Source organism: Silene latifolia, chromosome 6 (genome assembly GCF_048544455.1).
Source record: "Silene latifolia isolate original U9 population chromosome 6, ASM4854445v1, whole genome shotgun sequence".
Lineage (NCBI taxonomy): Eukaryota > Viridiplantae > Streptophyta > Magnoliopsida > Caryophyllales > Caryophyllaceae > Silene > Silene latifolia.
This window is the reverse complement of record NC_133531.1, coordinates 133,246,201-133,272,499: the sequence shown is the minus strand read 5'-3', so window position 1 is coordinate 133,272,499 and position 26,299 is coordinate 133,246,201. Positions and strand designations below refer to the sequence as shown.

Sequence of the window (26,299 nt, the reverse complement as noted above, 5' to 3'; positions counted from 1 at the left end):
ACCTTTGTTGTTTACACATAGGATGGTAATGAAATTCATACTTAGTTGCAGCATACTTTAGTGTTCTTGTCAAATACTCCATGCAAAGAGTGAATATAAGTGATGACAAGGGATCTCCTTGTCTAAGTCCTTTCTTGCCATGGAAATATCCAAACATTTCTCCATTAATAGATAGGGAAAAAGAAGCAGTGGTAATGCATTACATTACCATACTCTGGAATTCAGGTGGAAATTTAAGCAGTCTCAAAAGCTGCTCCACAAACGTCCATTCCACTGTATCATACGCTTTTTGCAGATCAATTTTAAAGAGGCACCTGGATGAGGCATTGGGTCTCTCATATAATCTGATTAAATCCTGAAAAATCATAATATTCTCCTGAATACTCCTATTCTGAATGAAAGCTCCTTGATTTTGATCCACAATATTAGGCAAAACCTCAGCAAGCCTAGCACACATAATCTTTGAAATGACCTTGTATATAACATTGCATCACGCAATAGGTCGAAATTGGGTAACATTATTCTGAGGCCTATCACATTTGGGAATCAGTGTTAGGTTTATGGCATTGATTTGTGCCAGCAACCTCCTCTACTGGAAGAAATTCTGGACAGTAGCAATCACAATATTATGGCATTGACTGGCCTGATGAGCACTCTAGAACAATCATTAGGACTGCATCTAGGTCCCTGATCAATGATCCTCTTATGAACTTTATTAGTGGTGTGGGTGGTCCCAAGTAATTGTCTATAGTATCCTAAAAAAGCAGACTGAATCTGTTCAGGAGTATCACAGACTTTCCCATGGATATCTTCCACCTTGATAACCTTATTCCAATGTTTCCTTTGCTTTAGTAGGCCATGAAAGAAAGCACTGTTGGAATCCCCTTCTTTTACCCATCTGTGCTTAGCTTTTTGGGAGAAAAAGCTATCTCTAGCTATACTGAGCTCTTTTAGCAGATGTACTGCTTCATACTCAATACTTCTCAACAGCATATCAGTAGGATCCCTCCCAAGCTGAGCTTGGAGCTCCTCCACCTGTTTTTGCTTGATGTTAGTTGCATTTTCATTATCATTATACTTCTCCCTATTCAATTGTCCCAGGGCAGGTTTCAGGAGCTACAATTTTTTCATCAGCTTGAACATAGGGGTACCAGTTGCATGAACTTGCCAATTGCTTCTCACAATTGGAATAAAGTCTTTAGACCCTCCCCACATGTTGAAATACTTGAAGCTACATTTCCCCTGAGTCTGCTTAGACCTGCTCACAATACATGGGGTATGGTCATACATTCCCTCAGGGAGGAAATGAGCATACAAATTAGGCAAATGATCACACCAGGCTTTGTTGACCAAGACTCTATCCAATCTGCTATATATCCTCTCCTCAGGTTTCTGCTTGTTGTTCCAGGCGAACAAGGACCCAATTACATTAATATTCAGAACTCTACAGTCTGCTACACAGTCCCTGAAAGGTTCTATCTCAGTAGTTGGAACATTGCCCCCAACTCTCTCAGTTGCTGACAGGACACAATTAAAATCTCCTGCTATGGCATGTGGACCTGTAATTGTCCCTGCTATTCTCCTCAGGTGACCCCAAAGAGGGACTTTATCATGAACACCATTGAACGCATACATCATAGTCAGATAAAAGATATCCCTACTCACCAAGGACTCAACCTTCATGTCAATAAACTGAGCATTGTACTCCAGGAAGTGAACCCTAAAAGTCTTGGGTTGCCAAAGAATCCAGATTCTCCCCCATTATGATATCCATTATTAGTATAAATACACCAGTTGTTGAAATTATTAACTACTTTATGAAAAACTTTACTCTTAATTTTTGTTTCTAATAAACCAAACAAACCAATCCCTTTATTTTGTAAGAAAAAATTTATTGCTTTTTGTTTTCCTACTCTATTCATGCCTCTCACATTCCAAAAAACTAAACTATCCATTAGATAATTTTGGGGGATTATCATTACCATATTCCATAACAGCTATTTTCCCAGGAGATTTGAGTATCTCCTTATAGGGCTGGGCCCCAAATGATTCTCTGCTATAACCATCCTTTGCTGCTTCATGTGACTTATCTCCTCTAGTCATTAGGACTAGCCTCTTGACTGGTGTAGTCACTACAAAAAAAAGGTACCATAGCGACGGAAACATCCGTCGCAAAAGCAGATATACCGTCGCAAATATAGCATTTGCGACGGATCTGCGACGGTTTTCAACCGTCGCAAAAAAAATTCTTGCGACGGAAATTCCGTAGCAACCATAATCCTGCGACGGAAAAGGCGTCGCTGAATTCCGTCAAAAAATTTGGCCTTGTGACGGATATTCCGTCGCAAATCACTGTTCATGGTGTCCACGTGGCCCCTTCAGTCAAAGCAATAGTCAACATCTGCGATGGAAATTCCGTCGCAAGCCACTGTTCATGGTGTCCACGTGGCCCCTTCAGTCAAGGCAATAGTCAACATCTGCGACGGAAATTCCGTCGCAAGACACTGTTTATGGTGTCCACGTGGCCCATAAAGTCAAGGCAATAGTCAACATCTGCGACGGAAATTCCGTCGCAAATAAAAAAGTTCCAGTGGGTTTACAGCATTCCCAGCTCCCCCAAATTGCTTAAAAAGCAATTTACATACGGTTTCCTGCAAACAAACAGAAATTTCCAGCATTTGACAAATTTACAACTCGTTCAAGACGAGATTTCCAAAAAACATTTTCACATAAACTTAAAATAAAAGGTTTACATAAGTTTAGTACACAACAAATTAAACTTAAACTAAATACGTGTTCAACAAACTTAAACCAAATACGTGTTCAACAAACAAAGCTAAATAAGTGTTCAACAAACAAAGCTACTAATCAATTCACGGGAGTGAATGAGGCGAAATGAGTAGAATTAGGCCTAGCATTGTCGGCACCATCATCATCAAAGTCATTTCCACCTTGAAATACACCTCCGGGATTACAAGTTTGAGTAGTAAAACCTTGTTGGCTCAAGAACTGCTCTATTGCCGCAATCCTTTGAGATTGTTCGGCCTCGATTTGCTTAAGTCGGGCATTCTCTTTTGCGACTCTACCAACAAAACCCGGAGTATGAGGAGTAGAAGGGGCGTTACCAGTCGAGTGGCGGTGGTGCGCCCAAATGTGTGGTGCTGCTGGTCCTGCGCCATATACTCTACCTTTCTCATCAAATCCTCCATGTTCTTCAATATAAATCTCATTTTCATCGATGTTCTCGACCCCTTGACTCTGAAGCTGAGTTTTCTTTGAGATGATCTTACCCTATATCATTAAAAAAACGAAAGATTAGATACCATCTACTAAATAATCAAGATTGAAAAAATGAGTTAAATTAAATAATCATAGTAACTTACAAAGAGTTGACTGCCTTTTTTGGTTAACCATCCTTTTGTGCTATGCTTCTTTGTTTTCTCCAACAAGTGCAAAGCGGGCGGAATTTCTCCTTTCCCATCTTTATCAATCTACAATTTTGATACTTGTATAATATAATTACTAACTTTAAATAAAGTTAAAGAAAAAAAAGGTAATAAATTAAAAAGGCAAGTGAAGAAATTACCATTGAGTCCATATATTGCAATGTGTTCTTTCGACCCATTAGGTGAGTACCCAACGCCTTCCCCTTCTCGTCACATCCCGACTTACGGTTAGCCGAATATTACTCCGATTTTTCCGTAAAATTAGGTTCGTCAAGTGGTCTTTTCTTCAATTTACGGTGCAACTCAACACTAATCCACTCCGGCTTTTCATGCTCTTTCTTATGATAAGCTCGATAAATCATTTGCCGTAAACGGGTCTTCATGGCCTCTTCCCAAGCCTTCTTAACCCTTGGCTTGTCGCGGGGATCGTAACTTACACGCCATTGTTCAATAAACGATAAGGTTATAAAATAAACTTCATTGTAAATAAATATAAAATAAATGAATAAAATACCTAATATTAAAAAAATGACAATTGCTAATACCTCAAACCAATTCAATTACACCAATGCTTCTTTATAGTAGATGACGCCATTTTCCAATTAGGAGCATGTTTTTTGTAGTTGCATCCAATATTATCCGATATCAAGTTCACAACGGATGCATCACTAAACCTGAAAAAAAAATGACAATATAATATATATATATATATATATATATATATATATATATAAATCATTATAAAAATAGTTAATTACGAAAAAAATGACAAACTTACCAGATGCCATCATGCTCAAGAGGATCGAGATGAACTTTCTCAATTGGTGGATTTTGTTGTTGCTCTTGATGACCTGCAGGTATTTCTTCATTCTCGTTTTCATTTCCTCGGTTTCCTGCATTACTATTACTACCTCTTCTTCGTCCCCTCGTTGCCATACAAACCAAGTAAATTCTTCAACATTGTTAGAAATCAAATAGTAGCAACAAAATAAAAAATCAAATAATAGCAATAAGTAAGAAATTAAATAGTAACAACTATGTACGAAATCAACAAAATAAGAAATCGAATAATCAAATAATAGCAACAAAATAACAAATTAAATAGTACTCGAACTCTCTCCGTCTCAGTCAAGTAATCAAATAATAGCAACAAAGTAAAAAATTAAGATTGAACGAAAAGTAAGATTGAATGAAAACAAACTAGATTTCATACAAAGTAACTAGATTTCATTAAAATTAAGTCATACGGCATCTACAACTAATAGTACCAACAAAATAATAATAAGATTGAATGAAAAGGTACAAAATATCTACATCTAATATAAATCCTAGTCATCATCATCATCACTTAAATTAGTGTCTTCGTTGCCTTTAAAGAGCGAATCTAAGAAATCCTCATCATCTTCTTCTTCTAAATACTTCTTCAAAGCCTCCTCCCCCAACTCTTCCTCATCTTCCTCCTCTTGCATATCATCATTCTGTACTTGCATTTCATCTCCTTCATTTCTTCTTCTTCCTCCACATTTTCATTCTCATCTTCTATTTCAATTATTGCCAATGTTGTATCACCATTATTAACATCTTCTTGAAAGATAGATTCATCAGTAGGAGCATCAACTTGTGATATGGCCTTTGTTTTAAATATTGCTGACCACTGATCTTTCTCTCTTTTGATGTTTGGATAAGGAGCATAGCAAACTTGTTCCACTTGATATGCTAACACAAATGGGTCATATCTTGGAAATTTTTTGCTCCGATTAACATCCACAAGTTTATATTCCTTATGTACTTGCATTCCTCTTCCTGAGTTATCTATCCAATTACATTTGAATAAAATAACGTTGTAAGTGTTTTTCTCGCCAGTATAAGACAACTCAACAACTTCATTTAGGGTTCCATAGTAGTCAGCTCCTTCAGTCGAAATCACACATACTCCATTGTTAATTGTCGACTTTTCCAAATCCTTCCCATCTGTGAAAGCTCGAAATTTGTAACCATTGATGGAATAACGCTTCCATGTTCTTACCTTTCTTGAAGGTCCATTTGCTAAGGTAATTAAAATTGAGTCTTTTAAATTATTTACCTAATATTAATGATAATGAACCACTTATTGACCAAATAATAATATAATTTAAATAAGCATTATAGAATATATATTATTTACTTACTTGACCTCTAAACCAGTCAGGAAATTTTGTTTCAAATTTGTTCCAAATATCCTCGGCCATAGAAAACTCAGGATATTCTCTTTTGATATAATCCTCAAATAACCTATTCAAAAATGCCAAATTAAGTTTTGAATTAATTTTTGCATGTTTTACTTTTGAAACAACATTTAAAATTAATTTTTTTCACTTACCTTTCCTTACATTTCAACTCATCAGAATCAAAATTAGATAAAACATAGAGGTGTGCACGTTCATATTCGTTATCTTCCAAAAATCTTTCACGACATTTTCCAGAAGTAGTGCCCTCGTGATCTTGAAATAGCTCAGGCAAGGTAGAATGCTCCGGCTTTTTCTGACCTACGTCAAAGTCTTTTGCCTTCGTGTCTATATGTTCTTCAAAGTAAAAAGAACAAAAATTTGCTATTTTTTCAAGCAAATATGCGTTGCATAATGACCCTTGAACACGAGCTTTATTTCCAATTTTTTGTTTCAAATGAATCAAGAACCTACAAAAAAATTGGTTAAGAATGAATGACATTCAACTAATAACCTTAAAAGGTTTCGTGAAAGATATTGATATTACCTCTCAAAAGGATACATCCACCTATATTGCACAGGACCAGTGGACCACCCACTTTCACTTCGTATGGCAAATAAATTGGCAGATGTTCCATTGAGTTAAAAAAGGAAGGTGGAAGTATTTTTTCCAATTTGCAGATTATCTCGTCAATATTTTTCTCGAGACTTGTTATTTTTTCAATTTGTATTGATGAAGTGCACAAATCTCTGAAAAATTGACTAATCTCAGTTATGGCATTCCACTCATTTCTTGGGAGAAGGTGCCTTAAAGCAACCGGCAGTAAACGCTCCATAAACACATGACAGTCATGGCTTTTCAAGCCATGTAGCTTCAACTCATTCATATCGACACATCTTCTCAAATCTGAAGCATAGTCGTCTGGAAACTTTAAATTACATATCCAATCACACAACACTTTCTTCTGCTCCTTTTTCAAAATGGCTGAATCCACCTTTCGCTTACTTAAACAAAGTTGTAACATGTCTTTTTGTGCATTTGGGTGCAAGGTTGTCTTGTCTTTTCTATCCATCACCATGTGAATTAGTTGTTCAAAATTTTTTTTCTCAATATGCATGACATCAAGGTTATGCCGAATTAGTAGTGTGCTCCAATATGGAAGCTCCCAAAAAATGATTTGTTTCCACCACCCAATTCGTTTCGCTTTAACCGTTCTCAATTCATGGTCAGATGCATCCACAATTTTTGGTAAATGTTTAACACATTCCCACATTTGTTCGCCCGATAACTTCGTTCCAGCAACATCGTTCTCTATTCTTCCTTTTCGAAAGTGGACCTTATCCTTGCGAAAAATATGATCAGTGTCTAAATATTGTCTATGACAATCAAACCAACTCCATTTTCTCGCTATCTTTCAAGCCAAATCGATTTAGTCACTTTTTTCGTACAACATGGACATGCATTCTCACCAGCAGTTGACCAACCAGATAACATGCCATAAGCAGGAAAGTCGTTGATCGTCCATAGGAGTGCGGCTCTTAAGTTGAAGTTTTGTTTCCTAGACACGTCATATGTAAACAATCCTGTGTCCCACAATTGCTTCAACTCGTGAATTAGAGGCTGTAAATAGACGTCAAGGTTTTGTTTGGGACTCTTTGGTCCGGGAATAATTAATGTTAAGAACATAAATTGTCTTTTCATGCATAGACAGGGTGGTAAATTGTAAGGAGTAAGCATCACCGGCCAGCATGAATACAATTTCCCGAATGGACCAAAAGCTGAGAAACCATTAGTGCAAAGTCCAAATCTAACATTCCGAGGCTCAGATGCAAAAGAAGGATGAAGATGATCAAAATGTTTCCAAGCCTCACTGTCACTTGGATGAGACATTGTCCCACTAACACAGGGATTTTCATAATGCCAACGTATTTGTTCCGCGAGGTGTTTTGTGGCATAAATTCGTTGCAAACGTGGCCCTATTGGGAAATAATTTAAGAAATTTTCAGGGACCCTTTTGCCATTTTCATTCTTTGCACTTTTGTACCTAGCTCTACCACATTTTCTACACTTGTCAAGAAGAGCGTCGTCCATCCAAAAAAGCATACATCCATTAAAACATATATCTATCTTTTCATGAGGAAGTTGAAGAGCTTTGAGAACATTTTTGGTTTCATAGAAGTTACGCATCAAAATATGATTTTGAGGAAGAAGGTCTCCCATGAGTGACGTGAAACCATCTACACATTTATGGGCTAAGTTGAATTCACATTTCAGAGTGACAAGCCTTGCAGCTGACTGTAGCAATGAGATTCGACATCCCTCGTAGACAGGTTGCTCGGCACATTTTAACATTTGAAAAAAGGCTAATACATTGGGATTTGGAGATTCGTCAACCTCTTCGGCATTAAGAGCTTCTTCCCTAATTTGATCAATGCTATCGCGCAACGCATCCTCTACCATATCCCTATAAGGGTTGTCATAGGGCATTGTCATTTCCTCTTCCTCACCGGGAAATTTCTCTCCGTGACACACCCAATCATAATAGTTGTCACAAAAACCCTTCAGACCAAGGTGTTTTCGTACTTCTTGTTCAAGTAAATATTTTTTATTTTTACACTTAGTACATGGACACCTAATTTCTTTACTTCTAATGAATTCGTCTTGTTGCTTAACAAAATCAATGAATTTATCAACCCCTATTACAAATTCCTTCCTTAATTTTTTATTGGAATCCAACCTTTCATACATCCAGTTTCGTTCTAATCTCTTCATTGCAAATCTACCTATATACTATTGGTAAATAACAATTATTAATAAAAATGGTAACAATAACAACAACAACAACAACAACAACAACAACAACAACAACAACAACAACAACAACAACAACAACAACAACAACAACAACAACAACAACAACAACAACAACAACAACAACAACAACAACAACAACAACAACAACAACAACAACAACAACAACAACAACAACAACAACAACAACAACAACAACAACAACAACAACAACAACAACAACAACAACAACAACAACAACAACAACAACAACAACAACAACAACAACAACAACAACAACAACAACAACAACAACAACAACAACAACAACAACAACAACAACAACAACAACAACAACAACAACAACAACAACAACAACAACAACAACAACAACAACAACCTGCAAAAAAAATACATAATGTATTGGGGTCCTTATCTCTCCAACAACAACAACAACAACAACAACAACAACAACCACAACCACAACCACAACCTGCAAAAAAAATACATAATGTATTGGTGTCCTTATCTCTCCAACCTAAACTCATCTTTGAATCTTTCATACCATTAATAAATACCCATTTTTTCTTGATTGTTTTGAGACAAAAATTCGGCAGCACTTCCTTACAGTTCTCCAAATACATTATTTAGAATGAATTATCACTCTACATATGTATTCAGAGAACATTAAAGGAAATGTCAACCAAATTTTTTCTTAGAACAATCAAGAAATAAATGAGTATTTACCACCTAAATGGCATAAAAGATTCAAAGACAGTCCCAAAACGGGGACTATTCAAGAATTACACCTAATGTGTAATCCCTGAACGGGTACTAGGTCAAAAATATATTATCAATCACAGATACAAAATATTATGATTTCACAGCAACACAACCATACTAATAAACATATAAAACTAAGCAAAAGTAGAGTAAGCATACTAAAATTGGTTAAAACATCCTAAATTAGCTTTTAGCTAAACTAAACTACCCTAATAATCCTAAACATCCTAAATTGGATTTTAATTAAACTAAATTATTTTAACAATCCTAAACTTAATTAAACAAATCATCCTAAAATTGATTAAACATCCTAAATTGGCTTTTAACTAAACTAAACTACCCTAATAATATTAAATATCCTAAATTGGATTTTAATTAAACTAAATTATTCTAATAATCCTACACTTAATCAAAATAAGCATCCTAAACTAACCATAACTAATCAAAATAATAACCATAAAACAACCCTAATTAATCAAAATAATAAAATAAAGTAAACAAACCTGGCCTTGAATTAATTGAGACAAGGAAGTAAGAATAGAGTGAAGGGAGCACGGCGGCGACTTAGGGTGGCAGAGGGCGGCGGAGGGCGGCGGCGACAACGGTAGAGGGAGAAAAGGGAAAGGGGAAAGGGAAAAGGAAAGGGAAAGAAGAAAGGATAGGGGAGAGAGGAACGGTGGTCGGACGGGAAAAACGGGGTGGTGGTCGGAGTGGGGTGGTGGTCGGAGTGGTGTCGCAATATTTAGGGATTTCGAAAAACAATTGGGTAAAATAATTGAAGAGAGATGGGTTGAAAACCCGTGTATAAAAAAAGCCTGCGACGGAAATTCCGTCGCAAGGTTAAAAAAATATTTTATTTGATGAGCTGTAAAAGCTGTCATTAAAAAAAGGCTACGACGGAATTTCCGTCGCAGAAAAAATATTATTTTATTGCAGCGACGGAATTTCCGTCACAGAATTTAATATTATTTTAATGTTGCGACGGAAATTCCGTCGCAGGCCTTCCCGCCATGTCAGAAAATTTTGGCGGTCTGGGAAATTTGGCTGCGATGGAATTTCCGTCGCAGGTTCAGTGGTCCGTCGCAAGGTCCGTCGCAGGTTTAAATTTGCTACGGGTTAAGTGTCTGTCGCAATGTCTCCGTCACATCGACACCTTTTTTTTGTAGTGAGTTAGCACCCTCGATGGTGAGGCACAGACCTGATCTTAATCACTTGGTCTCCCTGAGAGTTTTTCTTAGACTTATCATGGTGCACGACTGGCCTCCAAACTTGCTTGACTACAACCCTCTCCTTCTGAACCTTGCCTCTCCTACATTGCTCCATTTCATGCCCCATCCCCTGACACTGCTTGCATTTGACTGGTTTCCACTCATATTCAACCTCAACATGTATCACTACACCTCTTTCATCCTTAAATAAAACTTTAGATGGCAGTTCTTGATCCACAACCAGTTCCACCATCACTCTTGCAAACCCTAATCTGGTTCTCTCCTCTGTTGCTGAATCACTCTTAACATAATTGCCCACTATGCCTGTGATTTTAGGTAATCCCTTTCCCCAAAATTTCAGGGGCAAATTGTGAAACCTAATCCACGCAGGCACACACTTGACATCCTCCTTTTTCATTTCCATGTCTCTCACCCATGCCTTAACAATCATTGGCTTATTATCAAAGAGATAATGACCTGAATTAAGCACCTTTTCCTTCATTTCCATAGTTTTTAAATGAACTAGAAACACTCCATTAGACAAGAATGATATTTTGTCAATGTTAAATTTCGTCCAAATGCGTCTAAAGAAACCCTCAATTACCTCCCACGGCGGATTGGCCCCTAAAATAAAGCATATTACAGCTTGCTTCCAATACTCAATCTACTCTTCAACATCATCGTGTTCAATTTGCAGCAGTTCAACATGCTCTGTTTCTGCAACCTCCTCCTGGTTGCCCTCCCCCTGTTTTTCATTTGCAATCTCTTCCTCATTCTCACTTTCATTCACATCTTCTTCTTCTTCTTCTTCTTCTTCTTCTTCTTCTTCTGTCTCATCATCCGTCTCCACTACCAATTCAGGTATACCTACAACTTCATGAATGTTCCTAGTCCTCCCCTCATCTTCAACATTTGGACCACTTCGCAGACTGCTAGGGTTTTCATTCATTAAACTTTCCTCACTTGTTTCCTCCAAACTCTCCTCATTGGTCGAGGCAGGGATACTCCTCCCTCTCAACGTCATCTCACGTTGTCTCTGCTGGTTTGATTTTCTGGCCATGGTTCTATAAATCAATGGCGGCACGAAGCTTTCTATGCGTGCATGGCCATGGGCACAAAAACCAAGTTGTGTTAGTCCAGTGGTAGCCGGGTTAAACCTTGAAGCTTGCAGAAATGCAGGAGTTGAGAGGTCCCGGGTTCGACTACCAGCTGTGGTGATGATCACTTGGACATTGCAGCCCCCGAAGGGGGTGACTTACATGGTCCATGTGGTGGTGGGGGAATGCATGGGCTCGGGGGGATTTAACCCCCTCGTCATCAAAAAAGTAGACTTTGACTTTTATATATAGAGGATTTTGCTACACGTTAAATTTGAAACTGATCGATGTTCTGATCTTGATCATCAACTTTTTTTTTTTTCGAGCACTTACCTACGCTTATTAAACTAAAACCTATACCTATATTGTGCAATCGAGAATTCCATGATTTTTCTTTTTCACGAAGTAGCATAGATGAAATTAGAATTGATTTTTTTGTTATCATTGCTTATTTCAAAAGCTAGTAAAATCGGTGAGACGATGGCTTTATAGCCAATAATCTTTTTCAAAAGCCAGTAAAACATGGATTTTACTAGCTTTTTTCAAGATGGTCTAGTGGCCCTTGATTTTCTTCCGCGTTTCACCCTATAAGACAATAATCTTACACAACAATTATTATCCGATATAAAATACTGTATATATCTATACATTATACAAAAACACCATCTATTATTTGAGAAAACATTATGTAAATATTGACAAAAATGTTTGAAAAGGTGGGATGACCACATACTATTTCTCAAACTCTCAACAACCATAGTACATTAATACTGGCTATTGGCTTATTGCACAAGGCAATTTGTAGGCCATATAATTTAAGGAATGATTATGAATATTACTAATTGTGTAATTTCTATGATTTCTCGTGAGTAACATTCTGCATGATTCATGATTATGAATATTACGAGTACTAAATAGAGTAATTCACAATTTATCGTCTAATATTTTTATTCAATTGATCGATCTCATTGATATTACATAATATAGCTTATTGTACAAAGTAGTTAACTTAACCATAGTTACTAATTAATGTACCTTTACCGTAGGATATTATCCTATATGATTAAGCAAAATGTTTATGAATTTTAAAAATAGGGGTCGAATTTCTTCTATACGATGGTAACAATCCAAGATATGGTTAAGCCATCCTCGGCAGAGTCGTATATATCATAGACTCGTAGTGCACTAGTGCAGATGGTACGATCAAATTTAAGATGAATGTGAACGAATATAGTATTTCGTACTCCGTAGTAGGTAAAGGATAAAATTTGGATGCTTATTCAAAAAACAATCCCTCTCCGAAGGAGAACAACGAGGACCAAAAAAATGGAAATTTGGCTTCGCCCGGGTTCGAACCGGAGACCTTCAGTGTGTTAGACTGACGTGATAACCAACTACACCACGAAACCATTTGTTATATTAGCTAATAGTAAATTTAAATATCCCTTTATTGCACGAGTCTCCTTTCTTTTTTGTTTGTTTTCCTTTGTTCTAATTGATTGATCGCACAGTGTTATTTTCTGCTACAATTATTTTTACAATAAAAAATGGGAAGAATTCTGGGAGGACTCTACTGAGGCGATACTCTTTAATCCCGACCCAACAACTCATTTACGCAAGCCACATTTTTATTTTCATTGAAGGATATAAATTGTTGATGTAATTTTTTTACGAGTAACTAGTTTTAAACCCATGCAAAATTGCACGGGTATGTATTATCGATATGAATATTTTTTTGATGAATATTTAAATTTGCATTTCTATTATAATAATTGGGCAATAGGTGACATTCCGTGATGTACATGATTAATGTGTAATAGATAATGTTAAATACCAACTGTGACACCCTCACTTATCGCGGAAAAGTAAACACGTAATTCTAGAATAAAACTGCATGGATATGTTTGTAATAGGTTCAATTGGGTAAAAACCTGTAATTTTAAAACCTGAACCTGTTATAAAGATATCCAAATTGGAAGGTGTCAAACATACAAGGTCTAACTAGAAGTGTCAAAACATAACCATCGCTAAAGTCGCGAATAACAAATTATACAACCAAATGTAAAGAGGGAGACATATGTCCCTAAAATGTATGTGACATAAAAAGTGTTTAAGGGTCACAATAAAATAAAGCCAATCTAGGTTCCAAGGTTACTTTGCTCGCTAGCTCGTCCATGTATCCCATATATCCATCACCTACCTGTCATTCGCATTTTATACAAATACGAAAGCCACAGTCAGTGGGGAGTAACTCCGAGTTCTCCCAGCCACGAAATGTCATAATTAATATAACATGTAAACATAAGAATATGAATACGAATCACACAATGCCTTAGCATATAGATGCTAGACAATCGTGCTTATCATGTGAACAACAATATAACACCACATAGTCCTAGCATGTGAATACTAAACCGACTCATACTACACTATCATGTGAATTACATAACATCCAGGAATCCAAACTCTATCAACCATAGCCGGCTTGCATCTCACCTTCTATGATTCATAGAATCATCAAACAAGAAAGGACAATATATCAAAGACAGGCATAAGTTCTTAGCACCGTCAATAGTCACTCTGTAACTCGAGTCTATACCACGAGGTAGGGAAGGTAATCGAACCGGTATCTTGGCTCAGAGGTTCTATCAAAATATGGCCAAGACACAACACAACCCTAGCCTAAAATCTGCGCAGACCTAGACATGCGGATACACACCACCGCACCCAAGACCCACAATTTTTTTAAAACAAAGTGAGTACCCTAAGGAGTCCACCAAAGGGTTGGCTAGTACTTAAGCTGACCACTTACTCTCAAAATAAGTAACGAGGGCATGCCCCAACTTGGATATAAACCCACCAAGTCAGGAACACAAAGGCTATTGAGCAGTGAACATACACTCGTCAAAGACTATAATGACCTATCTATGATGAAGGCCGAAATACTCACCTAGGACCTAGTCCCAGACTCCCAGCTAGTCCCAGCTTGAATACTTTAGCCCACACCACACAAGACAAGTAGGATACCCAATTAACCATAAGAGGGGCAAAGAGTCCAAACTTGTACACACAAAAGATCATACACATCCTAGTATATGAAAGGCTACGCAAGAGCATATTCAGCTGACAAACCAACAAAATCTCCAATATCAATAATAATCCAAATTCCAGCTAACCGTTAATCTCATAATTCATGAGAACAAGCTAAAATGGCAACAAGGCAAGAAGACTCAAGCATAAGGCATCCAAAGCATCCAACAACCAACATGTGAAATGATAATTACAAATATCAAGGCATAACATAAAACTTCCAATAACAACCAATCTCACCTCAAAGACAAACCCTCGACCCGAGTCCCGCGACGGGTCATCGGTCAAATCGAGGCTGACCGGTTTAAACCTAGTTTGACCAAACTCGTTCGGTCAATCTGGCCCAGCTCAGAGTCTTTGCCTACTTTGGCCCAAATCATAAAATTTATCACAATATTATTCTCATGCTATTTCCAATTTCTATCATGTGAAAAACGAAAGTAAAACATTATCAATCACCTAAACACTTATCAAACAACAAACACAACATCAACTACTAATGTGACATTAATTCGTCGAGTAACTCGGAATAGTTACCTTACGCTAGTAAAGAGACAAGTTAATTAACAATCTGAATTAACAAATATTAACCTGAACAATTAGCAATTAGCAATTCAATCCCGTAATTAAATGTAATTCCTTCTCGTAATTATGTAATTTTATTATTATTTTTTTTTTTTAAAATTATGTAATTCATTTATTTGTAACTAGTTGAGATCCCGTGCTAAAGCACGGCATTTGTGAGGTTTAAATTAATTGAGCTTGTAAAAATTAATTTTTTTTTACATAAATGAGTTGTGATTATAATAGTAAGTTGTAATGTACTGATTATAATATTAATAAAATTATATAAAAGTAAAGGTTTACTATTCAAAGGACTTTTTAATTAAGTTATTTTTGTGTGAATATATTGTTATTATTAAAAATAATGATAGCTGACTATTATAGAATAACATAATCTAATATATGTTCAGTTCTCTGTTATTATAAAGTGCATATTGACCTTATAACGAAAACATATATAAACAGTATACGACACATCTAGGAGGACGATTTACAAACAATTAAAAATACTATTTACCCTTATATTCTTTTTTCTTTTATTTTTAATAGGAAAATTAGAATTATTGATTCTTACTCTTTATCCTTTATTAAGAACAACCCATATTAATAAAGATTAGTTAACTTTAAAAAAAAGGACAATTTATTTTAGAAAAAAAAACAAATAAAATTGAAACTTTATCAACTCCAACCACCAACTTAAAAAAGAACAAATTAGTATACTACGGGTATATTAAGCGTGAATAATGGCAGTGTTAAGCCTATTTTTAGTGGGCATTTGATTTGATTATAATATTTTATTATGTAGATGCAGTCTTTAGTGAATAAATTAAAATTCATAATTTTAATGTGGCCGCATCATATTTATCAATCAATTGAGCGGAAAAATTGTGAGCAACTCTTGTTCTTTTAGTTTAGTGGGGATGAGTTAAAAATGTGGCAACAACCAAATCTCATAAGAATATTATTTGGTATATTTTATCGGTTTTTCTAACCTATGCCCACTTGGCATAGGATAAGAAATCAAATTAGGAAAGAATTAAATGTTATTTTTATGGGAAATTGCAATATCCATCACTTTTTACTTCTATTATAAGAAACACATTTAATTCTTTTCTTTTTTTGATTTCTTATCCTATGCCGAGTGGGCATAGGTTAGAAAAACCCATATTTTATTTAAGGTGAAAGATTTGTTATGCTACATAATTTGGTATATTGCAATCTTATTTCACACATTAGTCTTGAAAGATACTTCTACTAAAAATTATATGTTCACTTGTTAGGCCCAATTTGTATAGAATATTTCAACCGAATAATATAGCCAAATATAGAAGGTCAAATTCCTTACTAAAAATTTGAGCGGGAAAAATTCTAGAGTTTCTTATTCTTTTAGTTAAAGGTAGATGTAAAACCTACTTTATCCTTAGCATGAGTGTAGAATAATACGATTATTCTTTATTCAATCGCGTCTTGCCTAATAGGCATGAATTTTTAAAATGTAGGTAACAATGTCTTGATTTACATAGTTCTGATATTGTTTTTTTTTTTCCTTCAAAATCCAAATAATCTTTCCATTTATTCATTATTCAAAATAAGAAAGTTATACAACCCCCATAATTTGCCAAATCCTCTGAAGAAGTTCGGAAATGCAAGCGAATTTTTTTCCAAATAATAAATTTCTTTTCACAATCTTCTTTGTAAAGTTTTGTATTCACATCGGTGTGACAATAGGCTGTTAAGGGTAAGACGGTGTTGGAGTAGCTAACACTAATATACGAAAACAGTATGGCTTGGAAAATCCCATGAAATATAAAAATGCAACTTTGGTGAAGATGATTGACTCTTATCGTATCAGTCTCACCAATTTCAAATGCGAGACCGTCCATTTTTTGTACAAGAAGCCACGATAACAACTTAAATTATGGCGAAATTTGAACCGAAGTCATGTATACGTACCTCATAGCAACTATATCATCCACAGAATCTTGCAAGATTTTCTGGTGTTTTATAGTAACATTTTAGGCTGATGCTCTATACATTGACAAACTTATCAGACAATTTTAATTTTTCAAAATTTCCTATATTACACACAGCAACAGCCAAATAGCAGCAACCAAACACACAGCAAGATACTGGTAACTAGTTCATTCAAAGAAGAGAGAGGTCATGGATTGCTTCACTATCATGCTCCCTCTTCTAATATCAATTCCTGTATTATACTTGCTAATGTCAATGTCGAAGAAAGGCCGTGAATCGAACTCCAGGAAGCCACCACCAGGTCCACCTGGTATACCTATCTTCGGAAACCTCTTTGGGCTTGGCACCGTGCCTCATATCATCTTGGCTAAACTAGCCAAGACCTATGGCCTTCTCATGAGTCTCGAATTGGGTCGCAATCCAGAAAAAATAAAGGCGGCGCCAAGCAGAGCTCTCCAAGTAATCATTGGAAAAGGAAATCCAGTTGAAGAATCGGATATTACCAGGCTGCCATACCTACAGGCTGTTGTGAAAGAAGAAGCCTTCAGAATGCATCCACCAGTGCCTCTATCAGTACCAAGAAAAGCTGTTTTTGATGTCAACCTCTTCGGCTTTACTGTACCAAAGGATGCACAAATACTGGTGAACATATGGGGAATAGGAAGAGATCCCAATTTGTGGGAAAACCCTTACTAATTTGAGCCTGGGAGATTTTTGGGTTCTGAAATTGATGTCAGAGGGCATGACTTTGAGTTAATCCCATTTGGTGCTGGATGCCGAATATGTCCTGGGTTGCCATTCAGGATGGTCCATTTGATGCTGGCAGCATTGATTAACGGGTTTTGCTGGAAATTGGAAGACGGGATTTCGCCTGAGAATATGAATATGGAGGAGAAATTTGGGATCACCTTGGAGAAAGCCCAACATCTTAAGGCAATTCCAGTTCATGTCTAATGTAACCATCCCAGTAGCACATGAAGAAGTTTATCTTAAGGAATGAAGCAGTAATAATATGCAGGAAAACTATCAATTGTAACTCATTATGGCATCAGGCCAACTTTAGTGTTTGGAAAATGAAAGAATTTAAAACTTGATTCGGCTGGTTGGCGAAATTCCTACTCAAACTGAAGTAAATGTTAAGCTCATCAATAAAATATGAGGCACTGTTTTAACTCCCTGGCCATCTATTCTCATCCCATTCTTCTCTACTAGGTGCTGGAGATTGTTTTGATAGCCACGGCACACCGCTCTTGCTCCTTCCTTTTTCATCTACAGCCCACCTATGCCACTGCAACGAAAACCATTCTTTGGAGTATAAGTAGTAATATATGAAAGCGTAAAGCTATTATATTGGGGTAAAGGGAAAAACATGATAAATAAACTAGAAGGAAATAAATCTGAGAAATTGTAATGTAGACTACTCGTAGTGTCGTACACCTCGCTAGTTGCACTTTATAAATAACGCGCATGTAACACACCGGTAGAGGTTTTTATTATTCATCACTAATCCTTAACCATCTGCTCACAAATAATTTTTATCACTACCTTTCTTTTGTATTTTTCAGATGAAAAAAAGAATTATACAACTAGGTTAAGCTTCGTTTAAAAGTCTAAAACATTAATGTACGGAGTAAAAAAAATATTTAATACAATCTCAAGAACTCTGTCCAAAACCCAAAAACAATAAGAGACCGTATCTCCATATGGGAGTAGCACTTGCAGAACCCATATTAGTCTCAACAGTAAGATATGAGACCATCTTTTTTTCTCGTAGTACTCACGATGACAACTAAACAGAAATCAAACTCAAGCTCTGTGTACCATCTCCAGAGACTTTACTGGCCAAGTTAGCAAACATAAACTATCTTTTAAAACAATAAACTGATTATAAAAAAGAATGTTTGATTAGACAGAATTTCATTAATTACTACATTATTCACTAAATCTGGAAGATTTTCAGTTGTATCGAGTTGATTCTTAATTTTTTCTAAAAAATGTCGACGTCCACTTGACATTACAAAAAATCAGACAATATTAATGTTTCAAATATATTCTCTCCACATAGCAGCAATAAATTACACAGCAAGACATTAGTAACTTGTTCAAAGAAGAAAAGTCATGGATTACTTTACCTTCATGCTCTATCTTTTAATAACAATTCCTGCAATCTACTTGCTACTGTCAAAGTGTCAATGGCAAAGAAACCCCATGAAGCGACCACCACGGCCCACGTGGTCTACCTATCTTTGGAAACCTCTCTGGGCTTGGCACCATACCTCATATAACCTTGAGTGAACTTGCCTATTTCTGCTATCATTGCTTGTGCAGTGTGTCTATATTCAACAGCAAGTTGAGAACTTGGGTCACCTAAATCCACTGAAAAAGCTGTATTCGACAAAAGATTAAGCGAAGTGGTGAACACAGCTAGCCCTATGTCCACTACTAAACCATCTTGGCTACTTTTCTCAAGGTAACAAACTAAGTCTTCCACAATTATATAGACATATTGTGTGAAAATATCATTTAATACTTTCCTTTTTTTATTACGGAGTTGCATGTACGGGAGTTGCATGTCTCGCTGGAATAGTCTTTTCAACTGTCTGGCTGCAAAACACATGCAACTCTGTACATGTTAAAAGTATTCAACTCCTAGTACCAGGGGCGGACGCAGGAATTTATCGAAAGGGGGCACAAATTTTTTCCCGATATATTATTTTTTATTTTAAACCGTATTTTTTTATTACTGATTTTTTTTCCTCCCAAAAAAATAGAAAAATAACTAATTTTAATAATTTTTTTAGTTTAAAAATTAGTATTTTATTTTGAACTTTCTTCTGAAATATTTAAATTTGAAATAAATGTACTTTGTAAATAAAAATAAATAATACCCCTCCTATTCACAATAAACCTCCCATTTCATTTTGGCACAAATATTAAGAAAACACACTACCCCACCATATAATTAAATTTGGACCACACAAATACACTACCCCACCATATAATTAAATTTGGACCACACAAATACACTACCCCACCATACAATTAAATTTGGACCACACAAACACTTACCAAAAAAGGAAATAGGGAAGTTATTATGAATAGACGGAAAAGGAAATAGGGAAGTTTATTGTGAATAGGAGGGAGTATCTCCTATGATAAGATATATTATATTCTAATATTTAAATAAACATTAAACATAAGTGGTTCAATGGTAGAGAATGTGGTATGTAACCTCGAGGTCAAGGGTTCAAATCCTGTGAGGAACATTTTTTACATATAAATTATAGCTTACTAACGAGATGGGTCTTGAGATCATTACATAGTTTAACAAAAAATTATTTAATAAAAACCTAGGGCACAAAGAATCGAATCTGTGACCTTTCAAAGGACAACTAAAGAGCTTACCAACAGAACCACATAAACCTATTGATCATTTCTATTACTTATAAAAAATTTATCCCGAAAAATTCATGGTGGTCGTCTAGTTGTACTCACAAAGAGAAATTGATGGCTATTGAGATACAAAGTACCCTAAAAATCCCAATTAAATCCCCCAAAAAATCCGCCTCACCTACCGCTTCACCTATCTCGCCGGCGATCTTAACTACTCTTTTCAGGTCGCCGGCGAGCGCCCATCGCCTCCCTCGGTCTTTCGTTTTGCGATTTCCGGCTTCTGCTTTCAGGTTTCACGATCTTCTCCAGTTACTCTTCAAATCGACAGTAAAAGGAGTGACACAAACAAGGGAGTAGTCTTTGATACTGAACAAGACGAGAAAGGTATCATTTGTAAACTACTTTTGTGTTGCTAATTGGTGATCTCAAGCCTTTTGTTAAATATGGTGCTCTCAAGCCTTTTACTTGTTTCGATGGGTTAAAACCTCAGTAGCTTTCTTCCCGTTTCTTTCTTTCTTTTTTTTCAATCTTATAAGGTATAGCTAGGCTGTTTTCTGGCTTTCTAAGATGGACTATCAATTTCTTCTTCTTAATCTATGTGATTTGTTTGTTGTGGTGGATAATGGTGTCGATGATGATGACCTTGCTGAGTTGGTTATGGAATTGGGGGTTCCTTCTATCTCCAATGTTCATCTCGTGAAAGATAGGGCAACTCTCTTTTTCGGGAAGGAATTTCGTGTTGGTCGCTTTCGACACTACACTATCGCGCTTAAGCTTGTTTGTTTTCCAGGCCTTCCACCCACGCATGACCAGCCCGTAGCCACTTCCCTTTGCCTCTCCCTTGTCCTTAATTTAGCAGCTTGTGAGTTAAAGCTGTCTCAGTATAATCGGGCAGTTTGTTACTGCACTTTCGTCTTATCTTTTGATCCGATGAATGTTAAGGCCGTATATCGTAGAGGCTTGTCTTTTAAGCATTTGAATCTTCTCAACGAAGCTCTTGATGACTTCGAACATGCTGTGAAATTTGACCCGCATAACAAAGATGTTAATCGGGAACTCCTTTCAGTGGGTGACCTTTTAGTTTTAAATGTTAATGAGAAACGAGTCGCTTATCCTTTTAACCCTCTTGGTTCAGTTAAGAAAGGTAAGAAACCTTTGCTAGCATCTGATGTGGTTAATAAGTTTCCAATCCCTGGTGTTTTGGATGAAGCGTCTTGTAGTAGTGTTCCTTTGGTGCCAAATGATGTTTCTCCTTCTTTTGCTGCAATTACAACTTCGATATTGTTATTGATTCCAAATCCCTTTTCGATCGGTTCGCATTAATATGAACTCCGAAAACTTTACTCGCCACTGTTGGTTCTGACATTAATTTGAACTCCGAAAGCCTTAATGAGGCTTATCCGGCTTTGCCTGCTAAGGATGATGACTGTAATTCCACCAATACATTTACCTCAACACCTGGAAAATACTCATTCTCCAACAAAAAACATCCTAATAATAATTTGCGTTTGTCGTCCGAAGATTATGAGAATTTGTTGCTTGGGAGGAATCTCCTTTTTTTCCATCAACGATCCTTGTCATCCTTGAAGGTTCGTCCCCTCGTCTCTTCAAATTTTATTTCGACGGGAACTCCCCATGAAGAAATTTCAAGGGAAGCAGCAGTTCCCATTCCTCATCCTTTACAAGAAGAATGCCATCGGCTTTCGCATTCGCATTTTGGGTCTGAGAGTGATCAGTTGGATCATGAGGAGTCTGTTTCGCATATTGCCAAGAAGAAACGGCTTTCGTCTGATTCCTCTCTTGTTAACAATGTATCCTTGGTTCAGTTTGAATTTGTTGCAGTCAAAGAGAACTCAGTCAAAGAGAACTCCAGCATGAAGTTTTGTTGCAAGGGGCAGCATTCCATTCGAAAGGGTCGAATGGTTAAGTCAGGTATTTTTTCGAGGAAGAGATCGCAGGTTTCTGTTAACAATTTGCCTTTTTTTTGCAGGTATAGCAAGAATGCTAATGCTAATGATGTTGCAGTTAAAAGGTCTAAAAGGAAGGAGCCTGACTTGCTACAGTTCGAGGACTACTATCATCCGCCGTTTAAGAAATGTCGTATTTCAGTTTCAGTTAGTTTGGCTTGTAATTTCCGTTCGGTTTGTTCGGTTTCTAATAGTCCAGGGGTATCTAATTCCTCTTTGTTTGTATTGTAAATAGTTTGGTTTTGGTTGTAATCGTATACAGTGTAATCTCCTCTATATAGTTTTTATAAGATAGTACACGTTTGTCTAAAAAAAAAGAGATACAAAGTACAGTTTAAATAAGTTTTTGATTTGCTATATGGTTAACTTTAGGGCTGTGGAACAATGGAAGTGGTTAAAAGCAGAGCACAGGTCAGATCCTCTGTCTTATTTCATGTTTCATTTTATGTCCCATTAACTTTCTTAATGACACATTAGCACTTTGATATACTTCCTCCATTCAACTCCACTCTACCTATTTGTATTTTGCACAAATATTAAGAAGGGTGGGGTTGGGTGGAAAATATTGTAAATAAATAATGGGCTATAATGTAATTAAGTGGGGTATGAGTGGAAAAGGGTGGAGTTTGATGTAGAAGTAGGGGGGTATGAGTGACAAATATTGTAAATAAGTAATGGGGTATGAGGACAAAATGGTCATTTGGCATTCCTTTTTAGGAAATAGGTAGAGTGAAATTGAATGGATGAAAAAGGAAATATGGTAGAGTGGAGTTGAATGGAGGAAGTATAATATTACCATTTTTATTATTTTAAGTGTGATGTGTTAAGAATTGAAGGAAATGAGACACAAGATGGGACAAGAAAAATGGGACAGCTGATCTCTACTGGGTTAAAAGATGTTATTCTTCCATAAAAATGACTTGGGTTCAAAAATGTAAAATTAAAACGCCTCCAACATAGGGATGTCAATGGATCGGGTTCGGGTCGGGTGAAGCCTCATCCGTCATCCATCCGTCTTTTTAAAATCTCATCCAACCCGTCCGTCATCTGTGAAACATATCATCCGTCATCCATCCATCCATCATCCATGGATGAAACGGGTGGATCGGGTGATAAACGGGTGTTGTGTATAAATATATTTCAAGTTAAAAAAAAATGATGATTTTTTTCTCTACAAAAATAAAGTTAGATAATTAATTTAGTTTAACTTTCTAGTGGGTAGTTTCACAAAATATCGATATTGAGAGTAGAAAAATATGAAAATTTAAATATTTTATATCTTAATAATGTGTTATATATATAAAAAATTAAACAAAAAATAATAAAATCGGGTGATGGATGGATGGCGGGTGGAATTTCTTCATCCAACCCATCCGTCATCCATCATCCGTTTCATCAATCATCCATCCATCATCCATTTAAATCGGGTTTTCATCCATCTTTTAGGATCGGGTGGATCGAATTTTGATGGATGCGGGTGAAATTGACATCCCTACTCCAACAAGAATTAAACCTAGGCTTGGCGTAAGTAGAGCAAGTGCCTTTAGAGGCTTAGACTATCTTTATCAATCAATATGGTGAGTGGTGACCGGTCATGCATATTAAAAGGCAAGAAATAAAGAAAAAAGAAAAAAAGGCTATGACCGTTTCCATTTCTCGATTGTAGTAACACAATTACCACATTCTTGCCCTCTCCCATGACTGCCACATAGCATGCCCTCATTGATCAAAGTCATACCAATGCCACATGGAGTTTTTTTATTTGCTATTTCAATTTATACTCCCTCCTATCCACTCTTTTCTTTCCTATTTCCTAAAACGGATTATTCAAGTTTTTTTTCCCTTTCCTTTTTGAGAAAGTTTTTATTAATATTATACTCTTACCTCTTTCCACTCACCAAACCCCACTATATACTTTATTAATATTTAATTCTAATTATTCCTACCTCTCTCCAATAACCAAACCCCACCCATCACCTTTATTAATATTTAATCATAATTATTCATACCTCTCTCCAATTACCAAACTTCACTCATATATTTATCAATATTATACTCCCACCCTTAATCCCCGTACCCACTTCAAAGGGGAAAAAAACGATGGATAGGAGGGAGTATTACTTAATACTTTTTTTTATATCTATAGAATGATATATTAAAAAAATGTAAGATAAGGTAGGTTATGGTTGGTTATTGATAATTGGTAAAATTTTGTAGTAGGTTATGACTCATGAATATAATGATAATATTTTTATTCATGACCTAAATTAGGGCAGCTAGTCTTACTATAGACGAATAAAGACGGTTTAAATAGCTTGAAAGTGGGGATATTTTTGGCCTCCACCACTCACTTGTTACTTGTCCTATTATGAATGTAATACTCGCTCATATTCTCCATTTTCTCACCTCTTTCCTAAAACGGATTATTCAGGTTTTCTTCCCCTTTTCTTTTTTGGAAACTTTTAATCTTATTTTATTCATTTCTCTCTCCTATCACCAAACCTCACCCAACTCACAATTTATACTTTATTCCTATCCTTAATTCTTGTGCCCCCAACAAAGGGGAAGAATATGGAGAATAGGAAGGAGTATCATATTTGGTCCGTCTTTAGTCATAGACGGATATATGCTGTCTATAATGAGATTTTGTAAAATTAGGGATGATTATTAATAAAGATGGTCTTGGCAGTTATCACCTAGGTAGCACCAAAACGGACACGGACATGACACGGACACGTGACACGGCATCCCATGAAATTTAGGACACGGGACACGTTATTTAAATTTAATAAAATATATATTTTGTAGTTATACATGTGTGATTTTATTTTTGAAAAAGTATTTGATATTAAATTTAAATAAATGAAGGTAAAATTTGACGTTAAATATAACTTATTCTCATTTCTAAAACCAAAACCAACTTATAATCAATCTATTTCGACATCTCATTACTTGTCTAAAGAACATCATTTGCCCACCAAATTCAACCATATAACAATTCACGCCATTTACCTTAAATTCAACTTTCCGTTTGAAGGTGTGTCCAAATACAATGGACACAACTCAAAATACCATGGACACGTGTCGGACACGTGCCCAAATAAAAGATGAAAGTTAGACACAGCTTTACAGGTGTCCGACACGTTTTGACGTGTGTCCGACGAGTGTCGTGTCCGACACGGGTGTCCGACACGGGAACACCGATTAGGAGGAGTGTCCGTGCAACCTAGGTTATCACTAGACTATTGACAATTACTTCCTCCATTCAACTCCACTCTACCTATTGGCAAAATGCACAAGTTTTAAGGGTTTATTAAAGAATGAATAGAAGTACAAATGGAGTTGTGTCATTTACTTTATGGAATCAGATTGTGTCAAGTATTAGTGTGTTAAACAAACATTAATTTTCCCACCAAAATTACAAAACTTCAAAAACCCCACCAAACACTTTATTTTCCACCAAAATCTGTCCAGTCAAGCAGTTGGAACCCACCAACTAGGTTATTTTTATGCATAAATTACAATCATCCTCACATTAAATTACATATTCCCTCATTCATTAGCAACACAACAAAAAAAAACTTTCTAAAATAAATTACAGTCCATCACTACCATTAAATTACACAAGTTTCCTGAATTTTCTACAGAGCATCAATGGGGTTAAAGTGCATGTCCAAGAAACCAGAATCAAGTCGCCATCTACTTGCTTCAAAAATCAAATGACGGGCAACTTGATCGTGGTGGTGCAATCAAAGAGGCAGCAAACAGATTCAATGGAAGTG

The 26,299-nt window shown here is 36.2% G+C and overlaps 2 protein-coding genes, 1 non-coding gene and 1 pseudogene across 3 annotated transcripts; 1 reads left to right on the top strand and 3 right to left on the bottom strand.

The window, feature by feature from the left end:
- Positions 1 to 618: 618 nt before the first annotated feature.
- Positions 619 to 1,683, bottom strand: LOC141588718 (uncharacterized). The gene is made up of 2 exons (XM_074410146.1): positions 1,169 to 1,683; positions 619 to 1,084 (listed from the first exon to the last, which is right to left on the bottom strand). The coding sequence occupies exons 1-2, from the start codon at positions 1,681 to 1,683 to the stop codon at positions 619 to 621; spliced, it is 981 nt and encodes a 326-aa protein (XP_074266247.1).
- Positions 1,684 to 10,394: 8,711 nt separating this feature from the next.
- Positions 10,395 to 10,940, bottom strand: LOC141588717 (uncharacterized). The gene has a single exon (XM_074410145.1). It carries the CDS (start codon positions 10,938 to 10,940, stop codon positions 10,395 to 10,397), a length of 546 nt encoding a protein of 181 aa, XP_074266246.1.
- Positions 10,941 to 12,864: 1,924 nt separating this feature from the next.
- Positions 12,865 to 12,938, bottom strand: TRNAV-AAC (transfer RNA valine (anticodon AAC)). The gene has a single exon. It is a non-coding gene; the product is annotated as a tRNA-Val (tRNA).
- Positions 12,939 to 17,412: 4,474 nt separating this feature from the next.
- Positions 17,413 to 18,137, top strand: LOC141588716 (geraniol 8-hydroxylase-like; annotated as a pseudogene).
- The last annotated feature ends 8,162 nt before the right edge of the window (positions 18,138 to 26,299 follow it).